At 44.6% G+C, this 23,185-nt stretch overlaps 1 protein-coding gene across 1 annotated transcript in view; it reads right to left on the bottom strand.

The window, feature by feature from the left end:
• Window positions 1-23,185, bottom strand: part of Irf2 (interferon regulatory factor 2) — a 106,479-nt gene that overhangs the window by 18,577 nt on the left and 64,717 nt on the right. The window contains exons 5-7 of the mRNA XM_051169660.1: window positions 22,560-22,736; window positions 22,196-22,242; window positions 10,608-10,725 (exon numbers count right to left, since the gene is read on the bottom strand). Coding sequence (XP_051025617.1) covers window positions 10,608-10,725; window positions 22,196-22,242; window positions 22,560-22,736 — 342 coding nt within the window. The remainder of the gene's footprint in view (window positions 1-10,607; window positions 10,726-22,195; window positions 22,243-22,559; window positions 22,737-23,185) is intronic.

Here is a 23,185-nt window from a genome sequence, read left to right as displayed (position 1 = left end):
CAAGGCAACAGTACATTTCAGGGTGCACAGTTTTCACCTCTGAGAACAGCCAACGCTGACCAGAATGAAAGTGTACCAGAGGCTAAACTCACTGATTTTCAGTCCAGCTCCTGGGCTAACGAGCTTCAAGGCTGCGTGTGAAATGTTACAATATTCCATAACCCATTTCAACTCCCAGTTTTCCTATGTTCACCAACACAGGGTGCAAACACCTTGTAGCTTTCATGTCGGGGCCCAAATACAAAACTGAAATGCAAGCCAGGTCTAGAAGCAAGTCAGTGGGAAGTGAGAGGTGGTATTATTTATAAAGAAAATTTCAAGGTAAAGAGACAGAGTATCTCGGAAGCCACTGTAGCCACGGATCTAGACTCCTGTGTTTCTCAGTCCTATCCACAAGCCTCAAAGACCGAGGTGGCTATTAAGATATACACGGGAGGCTGTAGGCAAAAGATCCTGGGGTTTAAAGTTGAGACAGTAACACGGTGAACAGCGGCACTGATTAGCCGTCTATTGAAATACATGATGGTGTTAATTTCCTTCCATTCACTTATTTTCTAAGAGCAACCAGCTAAACAGAAAGATGTCTTCAGACTCATTTTGCTGTTATTTATTATTAATGTACTATTAAGTCTATTGAGTATTAACTATTAACTTTCTGGTCACCATTTAAGAGAATCATTAACCCAGTGGGGTGATTGTCTTAGGAATCCTGTCCAACATCTTTGTCCTGGAATAGAGTACTTCCTCAGCCTTATACCAGCTCCAGGCCGCACCAGCCAGGCAATAGGGCAAAGAAGGGTCAGAAAAGCTACATACTGCAGACTCCACCAAAAATGACAAAAAAAGAAAGAAGAGAAAACAAAAGAAAGGAAAACAAGGTAGATCCGGAGGACACAATGCTAAGTGAAATTAAGTCAGGCACTGAAAAACAGTACTGCCTGGCCTCAGCACAAGTTAAAATAAATTCTGATCTCATCAGAAACAGAGAGAAGGGAGGAAATCACTGGAGGCTCCTGGGGTAGGGAACGGAAAGGAAAACTGCTGATCTAGGGCACAGAGCATGTTTAAAGTTGAAGAGTGGCTTTTAGAGGACTTTACAGCATTGCATGCTGTCAGCGATGGTAATGCCATACTGTGTGCTTCCAAATGGCTGGAAGAATTGATGGTTTGTGTGCTTTTTTTTTTTTTTTTTTTTTTTTTTTAAAAAAAAAAAAAACTCCTAATGCCACACACACACACAAAAATGTTGACGAGGTGCATCCTTTATATAGTCATAATTATTACTTGCCAACTAAAAGTAAGTAGCATTAAAAACAATCATGGAAAGCCACTGTATAACCTTAGCTTTGGTCTGGAAGATCATTTGGGGCTTACTTCACCTAATAAATGAAGGGAAATTCAAGAACCATCCAACACATTCAAAATGAGCTAAGTTTTAAGAAATTGAGCCAGGAGTTTGGGGGAAATTTTTTAAGGGCTCCCAGAGGTCTATGTAAATTCGCCAGGCTTGCCCGCTAAGAAAGCTAAGTGGTACCCCACAGGGAAAGGCAGAAAAGGAGACACTTCCACAGAAGAGGGGACAGGAGTCAGGAAATAGGGGGATACCTCCAAAATAGGGGTGAATCTCCAAACTCAAGGGGAATGATGGGTACAGACAGTTTCTGGTTGTGGCCCTGTCAGTCAGTGTTCGGCTAAGAATTCAGATAGAAAGCTCAGCTCCGTATGTCTTTGCCAGCTCTTTCAGGTTCTTAGTAAGATCAGAAGCCCAGATAGAAGCAAAGTTTTATGGACCAAAAGGTAATCCTGGGCCACGGAAGCCTCAACTCTGGATCCTGTGTGCAGACACAAGCCAAGCTCCCTGCGAGGCCTCCCCAGAGTCCGCTCATCCTTAGCATCTCAGCAGGGTTTTGCTATGATGTAATTCATGACTTGTCACCCACTTGCCTGAAACTCTTAAAGCACAGTGCTTGCTTTGTGGACGTTACTGTCCATATTTTGCTTCAGTGTAGAAATAATGTTACTAGATATATTTTTATTTATGTGTTTGTGTTTGTGTCTGTCTATCTGCCATGCATATGGGTGCATGTTTGCGGGTACCCACAGAGGCCAGAAGAGAATGTCAGATTCCATGGAGCTGGAGTTATAGGCAGTTGTGAGCTGCCCAACACTGGTACTAGGAACCAGACTCTGGTCCTCTGGAATTTCAGCAAGACTATTAACTGCTGAGCCAACTTTCCAGCCCCACCCCACCCCCAGTCCCAATTTTAAACACCCACCCTAATAATTTGAATGAAACACAACTTTCTTACCATGATCTACAAAATCTCCATGACAACATTTCCTGACTACTTGTATTAGTCAGGGTTGTCTAGAAGAATAGAATGGATAGAATTTATTTACACACACACACACACACACACACACACACATGCACACACACACACATACACGCATGCACATACATATATATATATAATAGAAATTATATACATATATATTCTGTATGTGACTTATTATATATTATATATGTGGTTTATTATAGTGGCATACAGGCTGTGGTCCAGCTAGTGCAACAAAAGCTGATTAACAACAGAAAGTCTAAGAATCTAGTAGTTGTTTGGCCCACAAGGCTGGATGTCTTCAGTATACACCGTAACACTGAAGAAGCGGGCTCTACTGCCAGGGAAGGAATGGAGTTACCAGCAAGAGTGAGGGCAAGCAGGCAAAGAGAAAAAAAAACTTTCTTCTCAGACTAAAAGTGGGTCTTACCACTTCAAATGAGTTAAGAAAAGATTCTCAGAGGTCTACCCAGCCACTTGGGTCTTAGTTGATTACAGATAGAGCCAAGTTGGCAATCCTGGAAGAGCCGTCACAAGTCTACCCCTCGTCAACTTGACGCACAAGCCTATTCCCTAATGCCATGCTTCATTTCTAAATGAAAACAATAACCAGGCCATAATTATGCCTAACATGATATGACCATCACACATATAATCCCAAGTGTATTATATATTTAACATATATATGTTATGATATATATATATATATAAATATAATTGAGATAATTTAACATCATAATTATGTCTACATGATATAATTATCCCTTATACAACCACAAACACAGAATCTAAAAACACTTGGGAGGGGAAATATGATAAAAATATATTTAAATTTATAAATTGTTCTAATAACAAAAAATATAATAAAAAGAAAGTTTACTAAGGAGAGATAAAACAAATTTATATGGTATCTAAAACAAAAAGCAAATAGTATTTTGTTTTAGAAATAAAATGTTAAATATTAGGAGAAAGTAAGCATTTATGTACTAAAGTACTTTCTAAAGAAAAATAACAATAGGTGGAAATGTGCCTTGATGGACATTTATTCTTTTTGGTATCTCAAAACTTGACTAGGACAACCACTGATATTCATATTCTCTCTCTCTCTCTCTCTCTCTCTCTCTCGATTTTTCACGAAAGGATTTCTCTTATGTAGCTCTGGCTGTCCTGGAACTCACTCTATAGACTAGACTGGCCTCAAATTTAAAGATCCGCCTGCCTCTGCTTCCTGAGTGCTGGGATTAAAGGCGTGCGCCACCACAGCCCAGTGCACTGATATTCTCTTAACTGATGTCAAATTATATGATGAAGAAATCATGGAAAGAAAACACAAATATCTATACAAATATATTCTTAGCAAAAGATGACAAAAACACTCATGTCAACTATAACCCTCATTTCTGCAACTGGTCACATGGCCTTAGCTGGTATTTATAACTACCTTTCTCTACTACCCAGTCTGTATTTCCTTTACCTTCAGCAAGTACCTCAGGAGGTCTTGGCTTTTTTCCTGGAGGAGTGACCCATACCTTCATTCCTGAAGGGTCTGTGCCCTCTGTCACCTTACTGGATTAGGCTGTTATAGTTTCCCACTGACTTTAACTACAAGACATGGTGGCACAAAGAGACACCGTAAAGGATCTCCTGCACTGAAGACATCATCTTTCTCACTTCCACTTCCATTTCTGCATAATCATCTCCCTCTCCTAGCGCTGTTACTCCTTTCTTAGCCTTGGCTTAAGGGCATCAGAAGCAAGCAGAGGGAAGCCCGAGCTTCCAGTTCAATGGGGTGTTTGTTTCGTCTTCTGGCAGGAGTGCTCTCCCTTCTGCAACCCAAACTTCTAGGCCAGCAGAACTCAAGGTAATGGGAACAGGAGCCAAAAATGTTCCTAATGGGTCACTGGTCGGATGGTGTGTGGAACAACTGCAGTTTCCATCCCTTGATTCCTGGACCTGTGAATCCTGGCTATGGGAAAAACAGTACCACATGTTATACGCTAATTCAAAGCCTAACACCACCTTTTGGGGAACCCTGCCCAGCCCTTCAGCTGCTGTCACCCAATTAGTGCTGTAACTGTGTCTTCTAAAAGGTCATTCCAGTACTGAGCAGGTGGTGCAGCCTTTAATCTCAGCACTAGGGAGTCAGAGGCAGCTGGATCTCTGTGAGTTCAAGGCCAGCCTGGTCTACAGAGCGAGTTCCAGGACAGCCAAGGCTACACAGAGAAACCCTGTCTCAAAAAAAACAAACAAACAAACAAACAAAACAAAATACAAACAAATAAAAACAGAAAGAAAAAAAAAAAGGCCATTCCATCTTTTTATCAGGCCAGCTGCTTCAGAGTGATGGGGGACATGGTAAGAGTAGCGGGCCACAATTGTGGTTCCACTATGGCACTTCTCTGGCTTTGAAGTGAGTTCCTTAGTCAGTAGGAATATTGTGTAGAACACCATGATAGTGGATAAGTAAGGCATTCTGGAAATACACAGATGATACTTTCAGCAGAAGCATTACATGCAGGAAAGGCGAATCCACAACACAAATAAGTATCTACTTCTGCTATAGTCACATTGTGTACTACTGACCTGTAGTCAGGTCAGACCTGTTGAGTGGATGTCCATTTTGTCAAGCCCATGCATAACCTTCACCTCTGCCACCATGGCCACTTTGTTCATGGGCCTATTGAGCAATGGCAGGGACGGCTGGTGAAAGGGGCCGGCTGTCCACAGAATGGGTCATCCAAGTATTTGATGACTGAAATCTTCCTCTGCTGAAGTCATCTTTTGATGAGCGTTTGCTTGAGACTCAAGTATCTTGGCATCCTTTACCCATATGGAGAGAGCTGGCCATATAATTCTTCCCCAGGCATCCTTTACCCATATGGAGAGAGCTGGCCATATAATTCTTCCCCAGGTGTCTTTCTCACCAATTTCCATGCATCTGACCATCCAGCAAATCCATTGCCTGCAGCCCAGGAATCAGTGAACAATCATATATCTGGTCATTTCTCCTTCCAGACAAACTGTATGACCGTGTGTACTGCCCGAAGTTCTGCCCACTTGAAGATATCCCTTCACTGATGGCTTTCAGGGTTGTCCCAGAAAGGAGTGGTAATGCATCAGCTGCCCATTTCATGGTGATGGCTCTATAACCTGCAGAGCCATCAGTAAATGATGCCCTGGTCTTCTCTTCCTCACTCAGTTGATCATCGGACATATCCACGACACTATGTGCATGCTTGGCGGCAGACGGCATCGTAAAGGGAGCAGAAACCGTAAGCATTTGGGCAACTTCTTAATGTAAACTGTTTGTGCCTTCAGGACTGCTCTGGCCTAGTCACATATACAGCACTCCAATTTGATAATATGGATTTCCACTCTATACGTCCTACTTTAGGACTTGGTGGGTCAGATAAGACGCAGCTCATGATGGGCGGTTCAGGTTGCTGAGGAAATTTGTGGCCCATTGTCAAACATTCAGTTTCCACCAAGGACCAACAGCAGGCCAAGAGCTCTCTTCTCAGAGGGAGAATAGCTGTCTGCAGATGACCTGCTCCAAAACCCCAAAGGTCTCTGCTATGATTCAACTCCAGGGGTCTTCCAAAGGCTCCAAACAGCATCCCTATCAACCACTGAAACCTCAAGTACCACCAAGACTACTGGATCATATGGTTCAAGTGGTAGAGCAGCCAACAGAGCAGCCTGATCCTGTTGAAGAGCCCTCTCCTGTTCCAGGCCTCACTCGAAGCTAGCAGCTTTCCCAGTCACTTGGAATCTAATGCACCCACATGAAGAATGGACTGACTTCAAAATCCAAACAGGCCCACCATATGTCACATTTCGTGCTTCTTCCTTGGTGATGGGAGGGACCAAGGACACTAACTTATCCTTCGCCTAAGAAGGAATATCTTTCCATGACACATACCGTGGGACTCCTAAAAATCTCACTGGTGTAGAAAGCCCTTGAATTTTTGGTTGGATTTATTTATTTGGTTGGAATGTGTTACCAACAAGTATAAAATGGTTGCTGCATCTTGCTCACTTGGTCCAATCAGGATATCATCAATATAGTGAACCAATGTGATAATTTTTGGAAGAGACAGATGGTCAAGATCTCTTTGAACAAAGTTACGACACACAGCTGGAGAGTTAATATATCCTTGAGGTAAAACTGTAAAGGCACACTGCTGGCCTAAAAGGCACACTGATGGCCTTGCCTACTGAAGACAAAGGGCTTTGCTTCTGGTGGTCCTTACAGACAGGTACCAAGAAAAAGAAATTCGCTAGATCACTAGCTGCATACAATATAGACGGGGATGTGTTAATCTGCTCAAGCAAGGAACAGCACATCTGGTACAGCAGATGCGATTGGAATGAGTAATTGACTAAGTTTTCCATAGTCATTTTCTATGATCCACGTGTCTTCTGCCATATTGAAAAGCTAAAGGGAGACATGAGGGAAACCACTATCCCTGCATCTCTCCAGCCCTTAATGGTGGCACTAATTTCTTCAGTTCTTCCTGGGATGCGATACTGTCTTTGATTCATTATTTTTCCGAGAGGCAACTCCAGTGTCTTTCATTTATTTAGCCTTTCCCACGTGAAGAATGGACTGACTTCAAAATCCGTAACAGCCCTCACTCCACAGGTCAGGGAACCAACGTAGGAATTGTGTCAACCGCTAATTACATCTATCCCAATTACACAGTCTGAAACTGGAAAGTTAACTACAGGACGAGTTCAAGGGCCCCCTGGGCCCACTGTGAGTTGTATTTCACCCAAAAGACAATTAATCACCTGATCCCCATAAGCTCCTATTTTAACAGGGAGGCCACAATGTTTCTTTGGATCTCCCAGGATCAGCATCAATTCAGAAACAGTATCCAATAGACCCTGGGGATTCTGGTTATTTCCTTTCTCCTGACATGAAGTGACACTTGTGAGAGGCATGGGTTCCTCTGGGGCAATGACTGGAGGAAGGCTAACAGTAAAACTCTCACACATTTTATCAAGTCTCTTCCTCAGGGGAGGCTGGTCATTGCTTCATTCGAGGGCTTCTGGGTCTGCAAACTGACTCAAGTCTGGAAATTATTTTATAGGCCGAGATTCCCTTTCACCCAAATCCAGAGTAATCTTTCACTGATTTGTTTGACAATTTTTCCACTTATACAAATCAAACAAAAACGCAGTAGGCTTTTTATCTAGTGCATGCCTGGAAACACTGTATTGATTACCAAGTACCAAAGGTCCATAGGAATCATGCCACCATAAACATCACGTTATCTGTGTTGCCTATTATAAGTTCGGCCATTGTGAGCATTGCCTTGTCGATGCTGCCCATTACAATAACTATGGTCATCTGGCCCCTGGTACTCTGAGGCACAATTAAAACCAGTGCATTTAATTTGCCCAACTCAGCAATAGTGTCTCCAACCCCAAGGTCTGACACAAGGAAAGGGGCAAGAAAGCTCTTCAAATGTGCCAGTGCCCCTCTCACCCTACTGCCTTATAGGATTAGTGAAGGGCATGTCTTCAGGGCCTTCCCATTTGAAGGACTGGGCACTACACAGCATACCCAAGCCAGCACTGCAACTTCCTTGAGCCTTAAAATCTCCTCATCAACACCAAACCAAGGGATACCTGGCATCTCCAAACTCATTTTCAGCAGGCCGGTTTTTTTTTTTGGCAAATATTCTAGTCGATCATTTCAGACAACTTTTGATACCCTTTCTAACTGAGAAATCTTCCTAATTAAGCCTAAAATTTCTACTCAGAGGGCCCATATCAATAAACTCGGCCTGGTCCAGTTTTATGTTTCTTCCACCATTATCTCAGACCCATAAATCCACTCCCACACATACTCCCAAGATTGCTGCTTGAATGAAGTAGCAAACTTGTTAAGCTTTAGTAATGTATGTGGTGTACTTCCCTGTGGTCTATACTTTCTGTCTCCCCTCTAGGAACCTGCTAAGCCTTAAGTCTGGTTGTAGGTCTCGAGGCAGCTACTGGTGAGCCCCGAAGGATATCAGAATTGTCTTGCCTGGCATCTCCTTCAGTAACAGTCACTGCTGGTTTAGCAGACAACGAAGGGCTAATTTCCTCAGTCACAGGTGAAAGAGGCAATAGTTCAGGGGTGGGGTGTGCATGAATACATCTGCCGAGACTGGAGAGATACTTCCTCCAGTAAGATAAACCCTTGAGAATCCGAGGGTTCAGAGCTCTCAGCTTCAATTAGAGTCCTTCCCCAGCTCTCCATCCCAAGTCACAGGATCCCACGCTTTACTAATTAATGCCCCCACTTTAGCAGCCAACATCCTCCAAGGCTGGGGCTTGACTTTTCGCTGTCAATTCAATTCATTCGACCTTCTAATGAGGGCTTTGGTTGATTTTCTGCAACTTGCTCTCTATGGCTGCTGGAGGGACGGCTTGCGGGGCACACTTTCGTGCTCATCTGGAGCTGGTCAGTTTTATCACTGAGTTCACTGTTGTCCTTCACAGTATATCCCGGGAAGCTAGAAGGGGGTACGTTTTATCTTGGAGCTCATTCTTTTCCTTTGTTAAATTATCCAGAGATGCTGGGGGCACTCAACAATCATCATCATTTTCCTTACTTTTCTACAAACTGTCAAAAAGTTTTCTATACAGGGTCACCAAGTCTGTTGCCTCTCATAACTGGAGAATTGAGATAGCCACATGCATTTATCTCCTCTAATTTGTAAAAATAGTTCCCATTCCATGGGCTTTTAATACTCTCTGAGCTTCTAGGCGAGGCTTCAATAGGTGTTGGCAAATTGGAAAGCTTATTCCAGATACTTTAAAAAAACAAAAAACAAAAAACAAAAACAAAACTCACCTTTATATTAATGTTGTTCTACAACTATCTCTGTTGCCAAAACCTGTACTAGTCAGGATTCTCTAGTGGAATAAAACTGATAGAATGAGTGTGTGTGTGTGTGTGTGTGTGTGTGTGTGTGTGTGTGTGTGTGTGTGTGTGTGTGTATTATATAAGATTTATTAGGGTGGCTTACAGGCTTGTGGTTCAGGTAGCCCAAGAATGGCTGTGTACTAACAAAGTCCAAAACTCCAATAGCGGTTCAGTCTGTGCAGCTGGATGTCTCAGCTGGTCTTTAGTATATTTCAGAATCCTAAGGAAGTAGTCTCTCATGACAGTGAAGGAGAGGACTTGCCAGTGAGCGTGAGGGCAGGCAGGCAAAACCCCACATTCCTCCTCCTTCCGCGTCTTTTCTATAGGCCTGCCAGCAGAAGGTGAGGCCCAGACTGAAGGTGGACCTTCCCACCTCCAAAGGTCTGGATTTAAAGCGAGTCTTTCCACTTCAAAAGATTTAATGAAGGAAACGAAACCCCTCACAGGTGAACCTGGCCTCTTGGGTTGTGGGTCATTCCAGATGTAGTCAAGGTGCCAACCAAGGACAGCCATGAGAAAACCTCTGCCCCTGAGGGGACCTCGTGAGCAGTCACCAAGTTTCCTACACTATGCAGCACTGGCTTGCTTCCTGTTCCCTTTGTACCCAGGGTTCCTGTCACAATCATGCCTGCCACCCCATGTCACCTGCTGCCCCTCACGCACCCACTATCAGAGAATGCCACTCTTCAGAGTCACCCTACCATGCGACTCTGGCTTCTAGGCTTTCCTAGTCACCCTTGTTTTCTTCCTTTGTATCACAGACCCCAGAGGGGTACTATGCTTACCTGTAGCTTCGCCTGTTTGCTATGTCCCCACAAAAATAGGAATAAAACCTAACCTGTTCCTTATTTACTTCCTGCGCACAGAACTGCATCTGGACGGTAGAAAGTTCCTAGCAAATCTCTAAGACAGTCAGTCCCTTGACAGAAGATTCCGAGCTTTGGTTTTGTGGCCTGTAAAACAGGTGCCACCCACCCCTGGGCAAGTGTACACAAGGCAGAAGCTGGGGGGGCTCGCAAGGGTGGCCTTTCTTCTCTTTGGTTCCCAAGCTGAACAAATGACATTTTTTTGTCCGTGTGACTAAACCATGAGTGATGAAGAACTGCTGACCACTAGCCACCAGGGAGGAAGCATCTCCAATGCCTGGCCTTCTTTCTTTTGGTTCTGACTCATCTACAACCCTTTCTCTCCTCTTCAAAGCCCTGAAGCCTAGGGAACGGACCTTGGATTTGGCCATGCTCCAAGACCCCGCTCCTGCTGACTGTTACCCAGAGATCACTGTTTCACAAAGTTCAGACCTCAGAGGCTGCTCGTGAGCATAAAGATAAGACGTCAAAACCGTTTACCTATGACGTTCAGCGTGCTATCCACTTCACTTTTTATAGCTGAGGCCAGGACCGCGTACTCAGAAGGAAAGTCACTTACTCCATTACTAAGCCCCAAAGATGACTCAACTGGTTCTTGCTAGGAAGAAGAAAAGAAAAAAGAATTGAGAACACGTCCTTTCCCTCCCTTTTCTTAGCTTCAATTCTCCCCCTGTCTAAGTTGTTGAATCCTGGGGTTAGTCATTTCATGTCATGTCCCAGATGTGTGCCCTGTCTCTTTAAATTAGCTTGACGTTAAAGAAGCTACCTATTTGGTTTCTTCTATCTATCTATCTATCTATCTATCTATCTATCTATCTATCTATCTATTTCTCCTTCAAGGAAATGTTCTCAGCATAGCTGGCTTGCCTTTGGGGAAATCCCTGCAGATGTAAGTACACAGAAGACCCTTCTGTGGTTTGACAGAGCTGCCGCACTGCCCAGTAAGTGCCCCTATGGGTCCCACGCCCTCTCCTCTAAGGGAGCACTCTGAAGAACCTGTTCCTGGATTCTCGCAGGGAAGTCATGGCCTCTGCTTTTGCAGTCACTGCTTAGGGCAAACTGCCTCGGTGATGAGCCAGTGACAGAACCCCAGAGGAAGATGGTAAGCACTCGGGCATACTTTGTAGTGGGTTTACAGACCCTTGAGCACACTGCACTGGCGGTCTGATGGTAATGTGGGCCGCGACCTTAGCTGAAGTCTCCTCTCACTGGCCCATCACCTCACAGGCAAATCCACGGCCATGGCTTCACATTAACTAAATTCACAGGCCTTCCTGTGCCCAAACTCCCATCCAGCCCAAGAAGAGGCCTAGTGACACTAGGACAAAGCAGAATACAATCATTCCTTGTTTTAATTGTGTCTCCTCTTCGTTCAAGTGTACTTGAACCCTCCCTTCCCTGACAGTAGCAACTAATCAAGGAAAGCCAATCCTGAAGTGCACGTGAGTCTCAGAACTCTGATGAGGGTACTTCCTTCCGGTAAGACTACATTTGTTTCAGCGACAGCGGTGAGCCAGACAAAAGCCACAGAGCAGGCGACTCTACAGGAATCCAGAGTGGAAGAAAAGGCTAGAGACAGGAGAGTGAAAACAGGGCTGCAAGCAGAGGAGGATTGTGGGAGTGGTAATGTCAGGAGGAGTGGGCATTCTAAGGCATTTGGGGCATTCTTGATATCAGTTGGTCACATTGGGAAACGGAGATCAAACTCCTTTTGGTCCCCATGATCCTCTGGCAAACTCCCACGACAGTTTTGTCTTTAAGGCATCGCCTTGATGTTCAGCTCAACTTAAGGGAAACAAACAAACAAACAAACAAGCCTCATGGCAGGGTTTACCCTCTAAAACAAAGGTCAAATAACAGGAAGAGCCCTGGGCAGGCCCACTGAGCATCTCAGCATCTTGCATCTCCCCACCCCCACCCCAGTTAATAAGTTCCAAAAGAAGGCTCTCCCTTTCAGGGAGAGAGGAGGGACTTAGCAGCTGTCCTTCCATTACAGTCAACATCTGACCAAATGGCCGGCCTTTGCTAACTCAGCCTCCTCACGCACACCCTTAGAAAGGCCTACAGCCCCCGCCTTGCCTCCATTTGCAGAATGCCCTCAGAGGAAGTACAAAAATAAGAGGGCTCTGGGATCAGACCAGGAGACCAAGCCTGGCTCCCCTGCTTCTCACTAGGTTGCAGGCTGAATTTAACCCTTTAATGCCCTCTTAAGGCACTGCAGGCATCTGGGAGCTAAGCACCACCACGCCTCACCACGGGGTGAGGAGAAGCTTAAAGGATATGACTATAGACGCGGCATTTATTATTAAGTAGCACTCGCTACCAGCAAAGATCACCAATAAAACTGTTCTTCCCAAATCCAACGGCCCTTTCTCAAGTCCCTTCCCCTCAGCTCCATCCTCAAGCATACAACAGCAGGACTTTGCCTGCCTCTTGACACTGCTGCTACGCATGCCCACCTCTTGACAGCCTAACTCACCTGACACTGCTGCTGCGCATGCCCACCTCTTGGCAGCCTGACTCACCTGACACTGCTGCTGCGCATGCCCACCTCTTGGCAGCCTGACTCACCTGACACTGCTGCTGCGCATGCCCACCTCTTGGCAGCCTCACTTGACACTGCTGCTGCGCATGCCCACCTCTTGACAGCCTGACTCACTTGACACTGCTGCTGCGCATGCCTACCTCTTGGCAGCCTGACTCACTTGACATTGCCGCGCGTGTGCCCACCACCCCTGGCACCATCCTTTCTCTGTGGCTCTCTCAGCGGCCCCAGTTCCATCTTCTCCTCCCCCGCCATGTTCCACTTTCCAAGATACCACTTCATTTCCTCAATTCCTCCCCAAGGAACTAAGTGCAGGTCTCCAAAGAAGGGCAGGAGGAACTGCTTCTGCGCATTCTTCTCTCCGAACCCCCCCCCCCCCCGCCCCCATCTCGCCTCTTAAAAAAAAAAAACATTTTATTTCTCGAATTCTTATCAACGTAATGAAACAGTCAGGTTTGTACTATTCAAAAACCGAATTATTCTGACTTTGCAACAGAGACCTCTAAATGTTTCACATGATCTACAGTTTAACTGGTGGCAAGTGATACTTTTGTCGCTTCTCATGAGAGAAAAATTATGACTCACTAAGTTAATTTTTCCAAGATCATGTTACTTTTAGCCTGGTGAGATACAGGAAGTGAGCTGAGCTTTCCTTGTGCAGTATGCGCAAACCAAAGATGGACGGGGTAGACGGCTGTTTCCCCTCTGCCTACCCCGTGTCCTGCCTGAGGCAGAACATTCAACCAATGACTCTTGAGAGACTATTCGAAACTTGCTTTACTCCTCCTATCACTACTCTGGGAAAACTGTCACCAGTCCTGCCGCTCCTGGGCATGGGTTCTCAATCTGTGGGTTGTGACCTTCTTGTAAGTGTCAAACAATCTTTCAGGGTGATCACAGATCATATGTCCTGCAGATCGGACATTTACATTATGATTCACAACAGTAGCAAAATCACAGTTAGGAAGTAGCAATGAAAATAATATTATGCTTGGGGGATCACCATACCCAAGGAACTGTATTAAAGGGTCACAGCATTAGGAGAGTTGAGACCAGCTCTTCGGGATGGACAAACAAGATGGTAACACGTACAGCATACTGTGTTGCACATCGCCCTGACAAATCTCCTTCCAATATCTGAAACAAATGGTCCCAGAGGAGAAATATCTTCAAGAACTCAGCCAAAAGTTTCGAAATAATTAGACACGGGGATACCAAAAGCTAAGAGGTTGGGGTGGGTGTCAGGCTTTCTCTGACCTCCACCACACACTGTGCACGTGTGAGCATGTGCACTTGCACAGGCACACAAATAAATACTAAATAATGTAATACAAATATTTTCTTTAAAAAACAAAAGACCCTAAACTACATTAAAAACCCCAAGGATCCCAAACTGTGAAGAGGTGACATTTCTCTATGAATACGCAGAGGCAATGGGAGAGGTGGATGGCCTGTCCTGGGGACCTCCAATGGCCACTTCCGCCTGGTCTCAACCATATCTCACTCCACCACCGCACCAGAGCCTAGCCTATTGAGTCCTGAGCCTCCTATTAGAGGCTGTCTCACAAACCAGCTTCCCTGTGGCTCCCTTGGTGTCTAAGCCTCTTGCCTCACTCCAACAAAAACAAATTATGCTCAGCCAGATTCCCTCCGTAGTACTAAATTAACCCTGGCAAATATTTAGGATCAGAGACATCTTCTGCAATTACAGAATCTAAGATTTGGTGTAGCTTAAAGGAATTTTAAGCAAAAGGAGGAGTTGGGTTTTTTTGGGGGGGGGGCGGTTGTTTGTTGGTTGGTTGGGTTTTTTTTGTTTTGTTTTGTTTTTTTTGAGATAAGGTTTCTCTGTGTGACAGCCCTCACCGTCCTGGAACTCTCTTTGTGGACCAGGCTGGCCTCAAATTCACAGAAATCTGCCTGCCTCTGCCTCCTGATGCTGGGATTAAAGGCGTGCACCACCACAATCCGGCTCCACAGAGAGTTTTAAGAACGAGTGGTGGCCATCCTTATAGCTGCTTTGGTTGGTCTCCGGGCTCGGTTTGCTAGATGGGCTTAGAGTGGACCCAAGATAAAGTAGCAAAGGAAGCCTTCTGTCTTAGCCCTGTGCTAAAGCACCGTGTCCATCTCCGCCCTCCCAGGGCCCAATGGGACGGCCAGAAGAACATTCCCCACCTGGCCCACCTCTTATCCACAAATGCTGTTAAAGTCAATGTGAGGACATCAGATCTAAGGGCCCCTCCAGGTCTCCGGTAACCAAAGGTCCAGGCTGAGCACCATAAACAAAGGCAAGGAGAGAACCTCAGAGGGTACACAGGCCCACGACAGCAGTCACCACAGCACTGCAGGGAACAAAACCTGCCACACAGCCTCCAGCCTTCCCTGGGGTGAGGCCATCTTTCCTCTTCTCCATCCTCATTCACCGCAGCTTCCCTTTTGACTTCCCTCCTTGACTTCCTTTCCTTTCCCTTCATCTCAGAGACTTCCTGTCTTGGAGGAGGCCTGCCTTTAAGGCTTCCAATGTTGACCTGGAGTGAACGAACGCTGGGCCTCTTGGATCCTCAGTCACTTGGCACGAAATTTGCTTACCCAGCACTTGCTCTCATTTCACTAACAAGCCCCAGACCTCCTATGGGCTCCGCTGTTAGCCTCTCCAATCTTCACTCTCCACACTCTGAAGAAACGTCCCCTTGTCTCCATCCCAGTGGTCACCTCACCATCTTTGTCTATATTTGCTATTGTATAGTCCGTCGTTCTCTTCCTCCTACCACGAATTTTCATTACGATGTCAACTCCCCTGGGCTCCAAAACTTTGCTCCAAGCAATTCAGCTCTGTTTCCTAAAGTTATCCGTAGAAGTGTGAAAAAGAATTCCTCATAAGAAGGTGGGTCAGGGGAGACTGATCCTCCGAGTAGAACTTCAGCAATGTGTGGAGATTGGAATTTTGCAGGTCCAGGACTAATTAGCCTAGCTTGTGCTATATTTAGCCTCCATAATAGCCCTCCTGGCCCCCTCTGTGTCAGAACTAGCAACCGTGACTTATTAACAAAATCTTCCTGAAGTTTATTACCACAGCAGAGCACTAGTTTCCACCAACTCCAAAACTAAGAAAGCTCCCTCCATCCCACTGTAAACGCCTTTCTGATGAGCCCACTGATATATTTTTAACTTGCCTTGGCATGATTTTTATGATTCTGTAAAACTATCAAGCTTCATGAAACTGCTTCCACACTGGACCCTAGAATTTGGAGTGACCTAAAGCTATGTTTCTGAGACATATCACTCAAATCTAGCTCTAGAATAAACCGTCTTTTCTCCGAGGTGAAGGCTATCACTTCTGTGTCCACAGACATGATTTAGTCCACCAGCAGGTGAAGGGAAGGACCAGAAGTCGTTCCTAGCCCGTCTCATCCAGGGCAGCTCTGATGTCTTTGCAAGTAGATCACCGATACAGGGTCTCTAGTAATCACAGTTTCAAACTGGAAGAGCTTTCCCAAGCCAGGAAGGGGCCTGCTGCAGTGACAGCTTGCACAGACAGTCACTGCCCTGTCTAACTGGGAATACACTGCTGCAGGAAACAGTCCCATGAGAAAGTTCTGTTGAACCGGTACCAGCTTTTCTCTAACTTGTATCTACACGGCTGCACTCAGAACTAACACAGGCCAATGACTTTACCAAATGACCCTAGGCTCCTTTCCATTCGGTTTCCATGGTAACGCTGATGCTTTGCTCTAGACATACTTGTGTTTTCATCTGCAAACAGCCCCCTGAGGCAAGAAGCACTCCATATCCACCATACCCGTGCATCTTTATTTCCCATTGTTTGCCACACAACCCCACCCCACCCGTGCTCAAATTAAGCTAGTCTCCACATTCATTCAAAGAAAACCGAATAATTCTAACCTCTAGACCTTCATTTATGAAGCTCCTGGGACTAGGCAATGAGGACCAGCTCATCTGGGCTACATTTCCCTCCCCAGGGTCTGGATCAGGCTCGGTAGCTTCCGAAAGGCTCCATAAAGCTATGCCACCTTGAGAAAATGACTCAGGCCCTGGGCCTGTACTTCCTTGATATGTAAAAGGGAGAAAGTCTGACCATCACAGGAAGGCGTAAAGAAGGTAATAATATCACTTGGAGGAACTAGAAAGTCTCCACACCTACTGCTCTGCCTACTTTTAGCCTTATTGTTCTTGGTGTTGCCTAATGTTCCCACAGAGCCATCTGCTCCATGGTATATATTTTTTTGAAACCCATTCACTGCTGTTTAATCTAGGGCTGCTCACTCATGTTTCTTTTATTCCAATTTCCTTAGGGAGACAGTAGCCCCATGGAGGCTGGGTTTGTTTCACGGATGTCTATACTGGTGACTCACTAAGTGTATAGGGATACACTCTCAGAGACAGAGAGATGGGGCGGGGGGGGGGGGAACGGGAAGGAAGATATTTTGGAGACCTATCTGTCTCTGTTGGATGGCCTTACAAAATGCGACTGAAGCCCAGGAAAGGATGGGCCTGTGACAGGCAGGACCACGCCTTGCCCAGCACTGCACTGCTGGCCATGTTCTCGGCCCTCTATTTAAACTTTAACTGCCTTGCAGGACCCTGAAGATGGACTTGAGGCTCACTGGATCTTTCTGTTCTTCCCAACGTGGTCGTATTGGGGAAAAAGAAACAAAGCTCAATTTTCTGCTTTCTATTATTAACTTGGCTCTTTCAATCAGTTTATGGAGGGTGGGTGGGCAAACGTGGCTTGAAAAACGAGCTGTGACGTGGAAAAGGTGGTCTAACACAATATTAGGGTTGTGTGACATCTCCCCGGGTGTCAGTTTCCCCATTGGATTGGGGCCTTTTCCTTCTCTCAGCATGAGACGCGTGGGAAAATTCCTATTTCTTTGGGCTCAGTGTTTGAGTAGTCTGGTCTTACTCCTTTTCATTTCTGCCGGGTCAGCTACAACCCCCTATCCCCACCTCCACCCACCCACCCCCACCCTCGCCCAGTTTCTGTTTAACTCCTCAGTCTTGAGGTGGAATGCATCTGCGTCTAAATAAATGAACAGTATATAGATAGGAATGAAGGTTAGAACATACTTAGTGTCAGGTATCTGGGCGTAAGAGGCATGTATTTCTAACCCCATGACTTTGGCAAGAGCTGGCACAAGCAACTTCATCGTGGTTTGAGAAAGGGGCTTATCATGAAACACGGACTTCCCTCATGATTAAACCCCACCCACCCACGCTTCACTTTGTAAAGGCCCGGATGACAGGAAGGCCTGTCACACCCAGTGTGAGTCCATTTGGACTCTGACAACTTCTCCCCTTATCTCCACGGATCTGGAAGACACTGTTTTCTGGGGCAACAAGAAACACACAACAAACACGGTCCGAGGCCCAGGAAGTACTTTTCAAGTACTTGGCTAGCATGCCCTAAATATCGTTTACGGATTAAAACTTTGTCTTGAGTTAAAGGTTGGGAAGAGCTTGCTTCCACAACTCTATGTAGTTGCAGTTCTAAGTACATACTGACAATTTCCTCAGGAGGCATTTAGCTAGTCTAAGCACTCATGCCTTTGCACATGACTGAAGAATTCAGTTTAGGCAGTTTGTTAGCTTCTATCTCCACTTGCCAATTGCTGGGATTATAGGCATAGAGTACCAAACATGGCTCAGCTTACGTATTTTGACTTTCAACAAAAACAAAAACAAAACAAAAACCGAAAACAACAACAAAAACAAAACCTATTAATAGTTTATTTAATATGGTAGCGCATGCCTTTAATCCCAGCACTCAGGAAGCAGAGGCAGGTGGATCACTGTGAGTTTGAGGCCAGCCTGGTCTACAAAGGGAGTCCAGGACAGCTGAGGCTACACAGAGAAACCCTGTCTCAAAGAAAAACAAAAAATAAAGAAAAACTTTTGACTATATGATCCCAGAGCAATCATGGAATTCACTTTGGGAACATTCTTCAGGCACCCTAAATCCATCAATGTCTTAAGCAAACTATGAACCCCATAGTTGGGAATTGGGAAAGCCCAGTGGTCTGATTCATGTTCCATTTGTGGCACTGCAAGACATACGCAAAAGCAGATCTCCATCCAAAGGTCAGGCAGCACTGTGTATGATTCATCAGCCTCCCACGGAAGGGACACTGTCCCTTGAGGAACACAGTGCTAATCCTATCTTTGTTAAACAACGCTTTAATAACATATTCCGACGAGTGGGAGCTTTACCCATATGGTTGCACCTAAGGCCTCTCTCTCACTTCCTGGGTCAACATGGCTAAGCCCCACCCAGGGCTGTACCTTCCACAACTTGCTCCTTTTAATGGCCCCACAAAAGACAAGCCTCACAAGGCTGGGGTGACCAAAAGTACCCTTTACTTATGAGAACCCTGTATGTCACCCACCCTAGGACGCACATCTCCTTGAAGGTCGTAGCCCTGACTGTGGATCCCAGTCTCGCAGGAAGCAGTCTTTCTGTCTTACAGAGACATAATATAACGGTCTACCATATCATATTCGGTATTTGATATTAAATGGAATATAGTTGGTTCCATGTGGGCAAAATATCCTAAAATGATGTTATTTTGCTGCTATTTTTTACTAATGGCACTTACGAAATTGAGTCCGTGCCCTAGTGTAGAGCCCCTGACTCCACCACGCATATTATGCTAATTTGTTTACACACAACTGCTTACGCATCCACTCAGTTATCAAATCTGTATGGGTTGGTTCTATGCTACTCACTGAACGCTGTGGAGATCGCAATTATGATAGAATCACACCGAAGACTGCAGTGAATTCCTCAAGTTCTGTATTTGTTGGGGGAAAAGGTTAGATATTTCTTACTGACCAAGACACTCAAAATGTTGGTCTAAAAAAATAGCATCATGGAAAACAATATGGCTGACAATTAGATTGGTTTTTGCTGTTGTTTGTTGTTGTTGTTGTTGTTGTTGTTTTGTGTTGTTGTTGTTGTCTTTGTTTGTTTTTACAATCACAGGGAGAAATTTATCTTTTTTATAAAAATAGAAAAGTGGGAAAATCCATAGTTTAAAAACAAAAACCACTCAAACTGGCTGCAGTGACTCTTGTCTCTAGTCCCAGCACCAGGGAGGCTGGCTGAAGAGCACTGCTGCAAGTCTGGGGCCAGCCTGGGCTTCGAGGAGAGACCCTGCCTCAAAGAAAACCATAATCAAGCAAGCAAAGAAAGAAAGAAAAAAGTCTTAGGACATATTTTTTAAAAATCACACATGAATCTTATATAAATTCTCTTTTCTTTTCTGAGAAAAACTTTCCTTCAGTATATGTTCCAGGACAGACATCCAGTGTCCCTTTCTTGGCCCTTTGTGTGCTCCCTACCATGCCCAGCCCATAATATTGGTCTTTAATTAAAGTAAAAAAAATTATCCAGACACTGCAGAAACATTTCTGAGATAAGTGAAAACCTGAGCGACTGAGGAATCACATCAGATGCACCAGCTAAAATAATGACGCCATGGTATTTTTAAAGAGTCTTTACTCTTAAAGTTCTATGTTGAAATATTTATGGAAAAGAAACAACACGTTTGAAATTTGCTTCAAAATACTTTGACAACTATCAGAAATTGTTTCTATAAGTCTATGATGTCATATTGAAAGTCAGGAAAAGGATGGAGGCACCAATGGAACAAAATTGGTCATGAGTTGATTAATATTAAAATTACAGTGGTGGTCTAGAGTAAATTTTACTCCTTCCTATGTGTATAAAATTTTTCCACAATAAAACTACAACTAAAACCATCAATAATCCTGTGCTGGGTTTTTTGTTTGTTTGCTTGCTTAAGATTGTTGTTTTTATTTGCAGCTGTGGCTGTGGCTATGGCCATGGCCATCTGTCTGCAGAAGCCAGAAGAGGGCTTTGGATCTCTGGGAGCTAAAGTTAAAAGTGGATATTAGCTACCTGACATGTATACTAGGAACCAAACTCAGATCCCATCAAAACACTCTTAACCAATGAGCTGTCTCTCCAATACCTAAATGGTTAAACAAAATATTGCTGCTAAATAGTCCGCCTAAAGTATTTGTTTTCCATTGCAGAGGTAAGTGTCTCTAAAACTTGAACAGCTACCTAAGTTTTCCCTCAAACTCTAACTACGGAGACTGGAGAAATGGCTTTGCAGTCATGAGCGTTCGCTGCTCTATGAGAGGATCTGGGTTCAATTCTCAATACCCATCTGGAGGCTCACAACTGTCCAGAACTCCAGCTCCAGGGGATCCGAGGCCCTCTTCTGGCCTCTCTAAGTACCAGGCATATACAAGGTACACAGACATACATGCAGGCACCCTATACACATAAAGGAAACTCTAACAACAGTTAGCATATGTGTCCACAATTCTAAACCCACATATCCAACCAATCACTAACTGTACCAAACCTATAGAGACTCCTTTTCTTTAAATTATACGACACCACAACTTTCACATCATATTAGGTATTAAACGTAACAAAGGGGTGATTGAAAGGAAATGGGAGATGTGGACAGGCTCTAGTCAAACATCTACACCATTTTCCATGAGGGTGACTTGCAGGGGAGGGGAATCCTGGGGACCAGGACTCAGTGACAAGACAGGAGTCTACCCCTTCTCGAGTCGAGCGAGATGGCTAAATTAAGTCACATTGTGTTGTTTGCTTGTTTTTTCATTGTCAATCAGAATGTTACACATCTACTTCAAGTCCACTTCTCAGGAGCCATGCGACCTTGCCCAAAAGCCACTCAACCCTCAGAGTTCAGTGCCTTCCGCCGCACACAGATGTCATCTCTTGGGTGGTCTCTGGCTCTCTCACTGTACTGTCACTTCAGTTAGTAGCTGACGCGAGTCCCCAGTCGGGCATGCGGTCATTTGACACTTCCCTCAATATTTAACAAGGGCTACACTGTCTATGCACTAAGATCATTGAAATGTACGGGTGCTTACACCACCTAATTGACTGAAACTCTAAAGCATACAGACCCAGCCCTGTAGAAAACTCTTGGGACTTATGTGGGATGGTTCGGTTCGGTCACGAAGCAGAAACAAACCAGTGAAACTCACACTAACGGAGTGTCTGAACGACTGTGTTCCCAAGCTAATGGCTTATGACAAAATGGATATAAGGACAGCTAATGCTTCTAATAGATGTGCAGAGTTGTTATGATAGCTTTAAACATATCTCATAGTCTGAAAACATGTCACAGCACTAGACAGGAGCCAGTGGCTGGAGCTTAGATGAAGCTGAGTGATTGGCTAAGGAGAGGCGACTGTCAAGCTCTGTGAATCTGTGACATCGTTTGCACTTTTCTCTGGGACACTTGGATTAGGGAAAGCATCTGTGTATTCATGTCTGCAAGTGGGTTTATGCAGAGGAGAAAATGTGAAAAGCACACAAAACACAACAGCAAAAGGAGAAAGGTCAAAGCCCCCACAAAGCTTGTTACTTGCGTTGATCGGACAGAACAGGAATCAATGTATGAGCACAACATGGGCTTTCTAAACAACCAAAGATTACCTTGATGTGCTTAACCCTCTCTTCTTTTTCTGTCTTTGGTTTCTTTCCTGTGGCAACAAAAAGGTAAGTTCTGGATCAGTTCATTGGAGGACATAAAAAAACATGGACTTTCCTATGTCAAATTCTTTCTGAAATGCAGTGTCTCATCTATACAAGATCAAAATTCCATGTGTATCTTTTTTTTTTTTTTTTTGCCTTTGGTACCTCGAAAGTCACTTTTCCAAGGCAAATAAAGGCAGAATTGCCACCTCTAGAGTGAAAAAGTATTCTGCCTTTTGAAGTGAATACAGCGGCAGAAATAGAGACCAAAGGGTACTGGGATGTACACTGAGTGATTACTTATTCAGTCAACAAGCAACTTTACCTTTTTTGGAAGGTCGTTCAGATAAGGGCAACATCCGGTAGACTCTGAAGGCATTGTTTCCTTTCTTTATACTTCTATCCTTCACTTCCTCGATATCAGGCAAGGAATTCATGGCACATCGGAAGTTTGCTTTCCATGTTTTGGGATCAGGTTTATCTACTCCTGGTTGATGCTTTCCTAGCAAAATAGCCAAAGATAAAGAAAAAGCGGGGGGGGGGGGGGAGGTGATTAGACACCAGGGGGAAATGCCTAAAAGCAATACTGCCAGGGGTAGGGTGCAAAACTGTTTTGTTTCAGATACCTAAGAATACCACTTTGCCTGAAGCCAAGGCATATCGAAGGTACTGGCAACTTATTTTAAATCCCTAGATAACGGATACTGGGACACTGGGACAAGCTGGTCACTCTGGCTTTACCATATAGTTTGAGGGGAAAATAAAATGGTAGAAATAAGAATCAAACTATTCATAAGACTAGAAATCCAACAAGCAGAATCAAGTGGCTTCAAAGGTCCACATCTAAAGATAGCTCCCTGCAGAGATTCTGTAATAAGTAAGTGCATTATGATAAGTTAAAAGTGCTAAAATTCCCCTAGTAACCATAAAGAACTTATTAGAATGCCACAT

The sequence above is a fragment of the Acomys russatus genome, chromosome 27 (genome assembly GCF_903995435.1).
Source record: "Acomys russatus chromosome 27, mAcoRus1.1, whole genome shotgun sequence".
Classification (NCBI taxonomy): Eukaryota; Metazoa; Chordata; class Mammalia; order Rodentia; family Muridae; genus Acomys; species Acomys russatus.
Note: the sequence above shows the minus strand (reverse complement) of the source record. Positions and strands in the feature narration are given on the sequence as shown.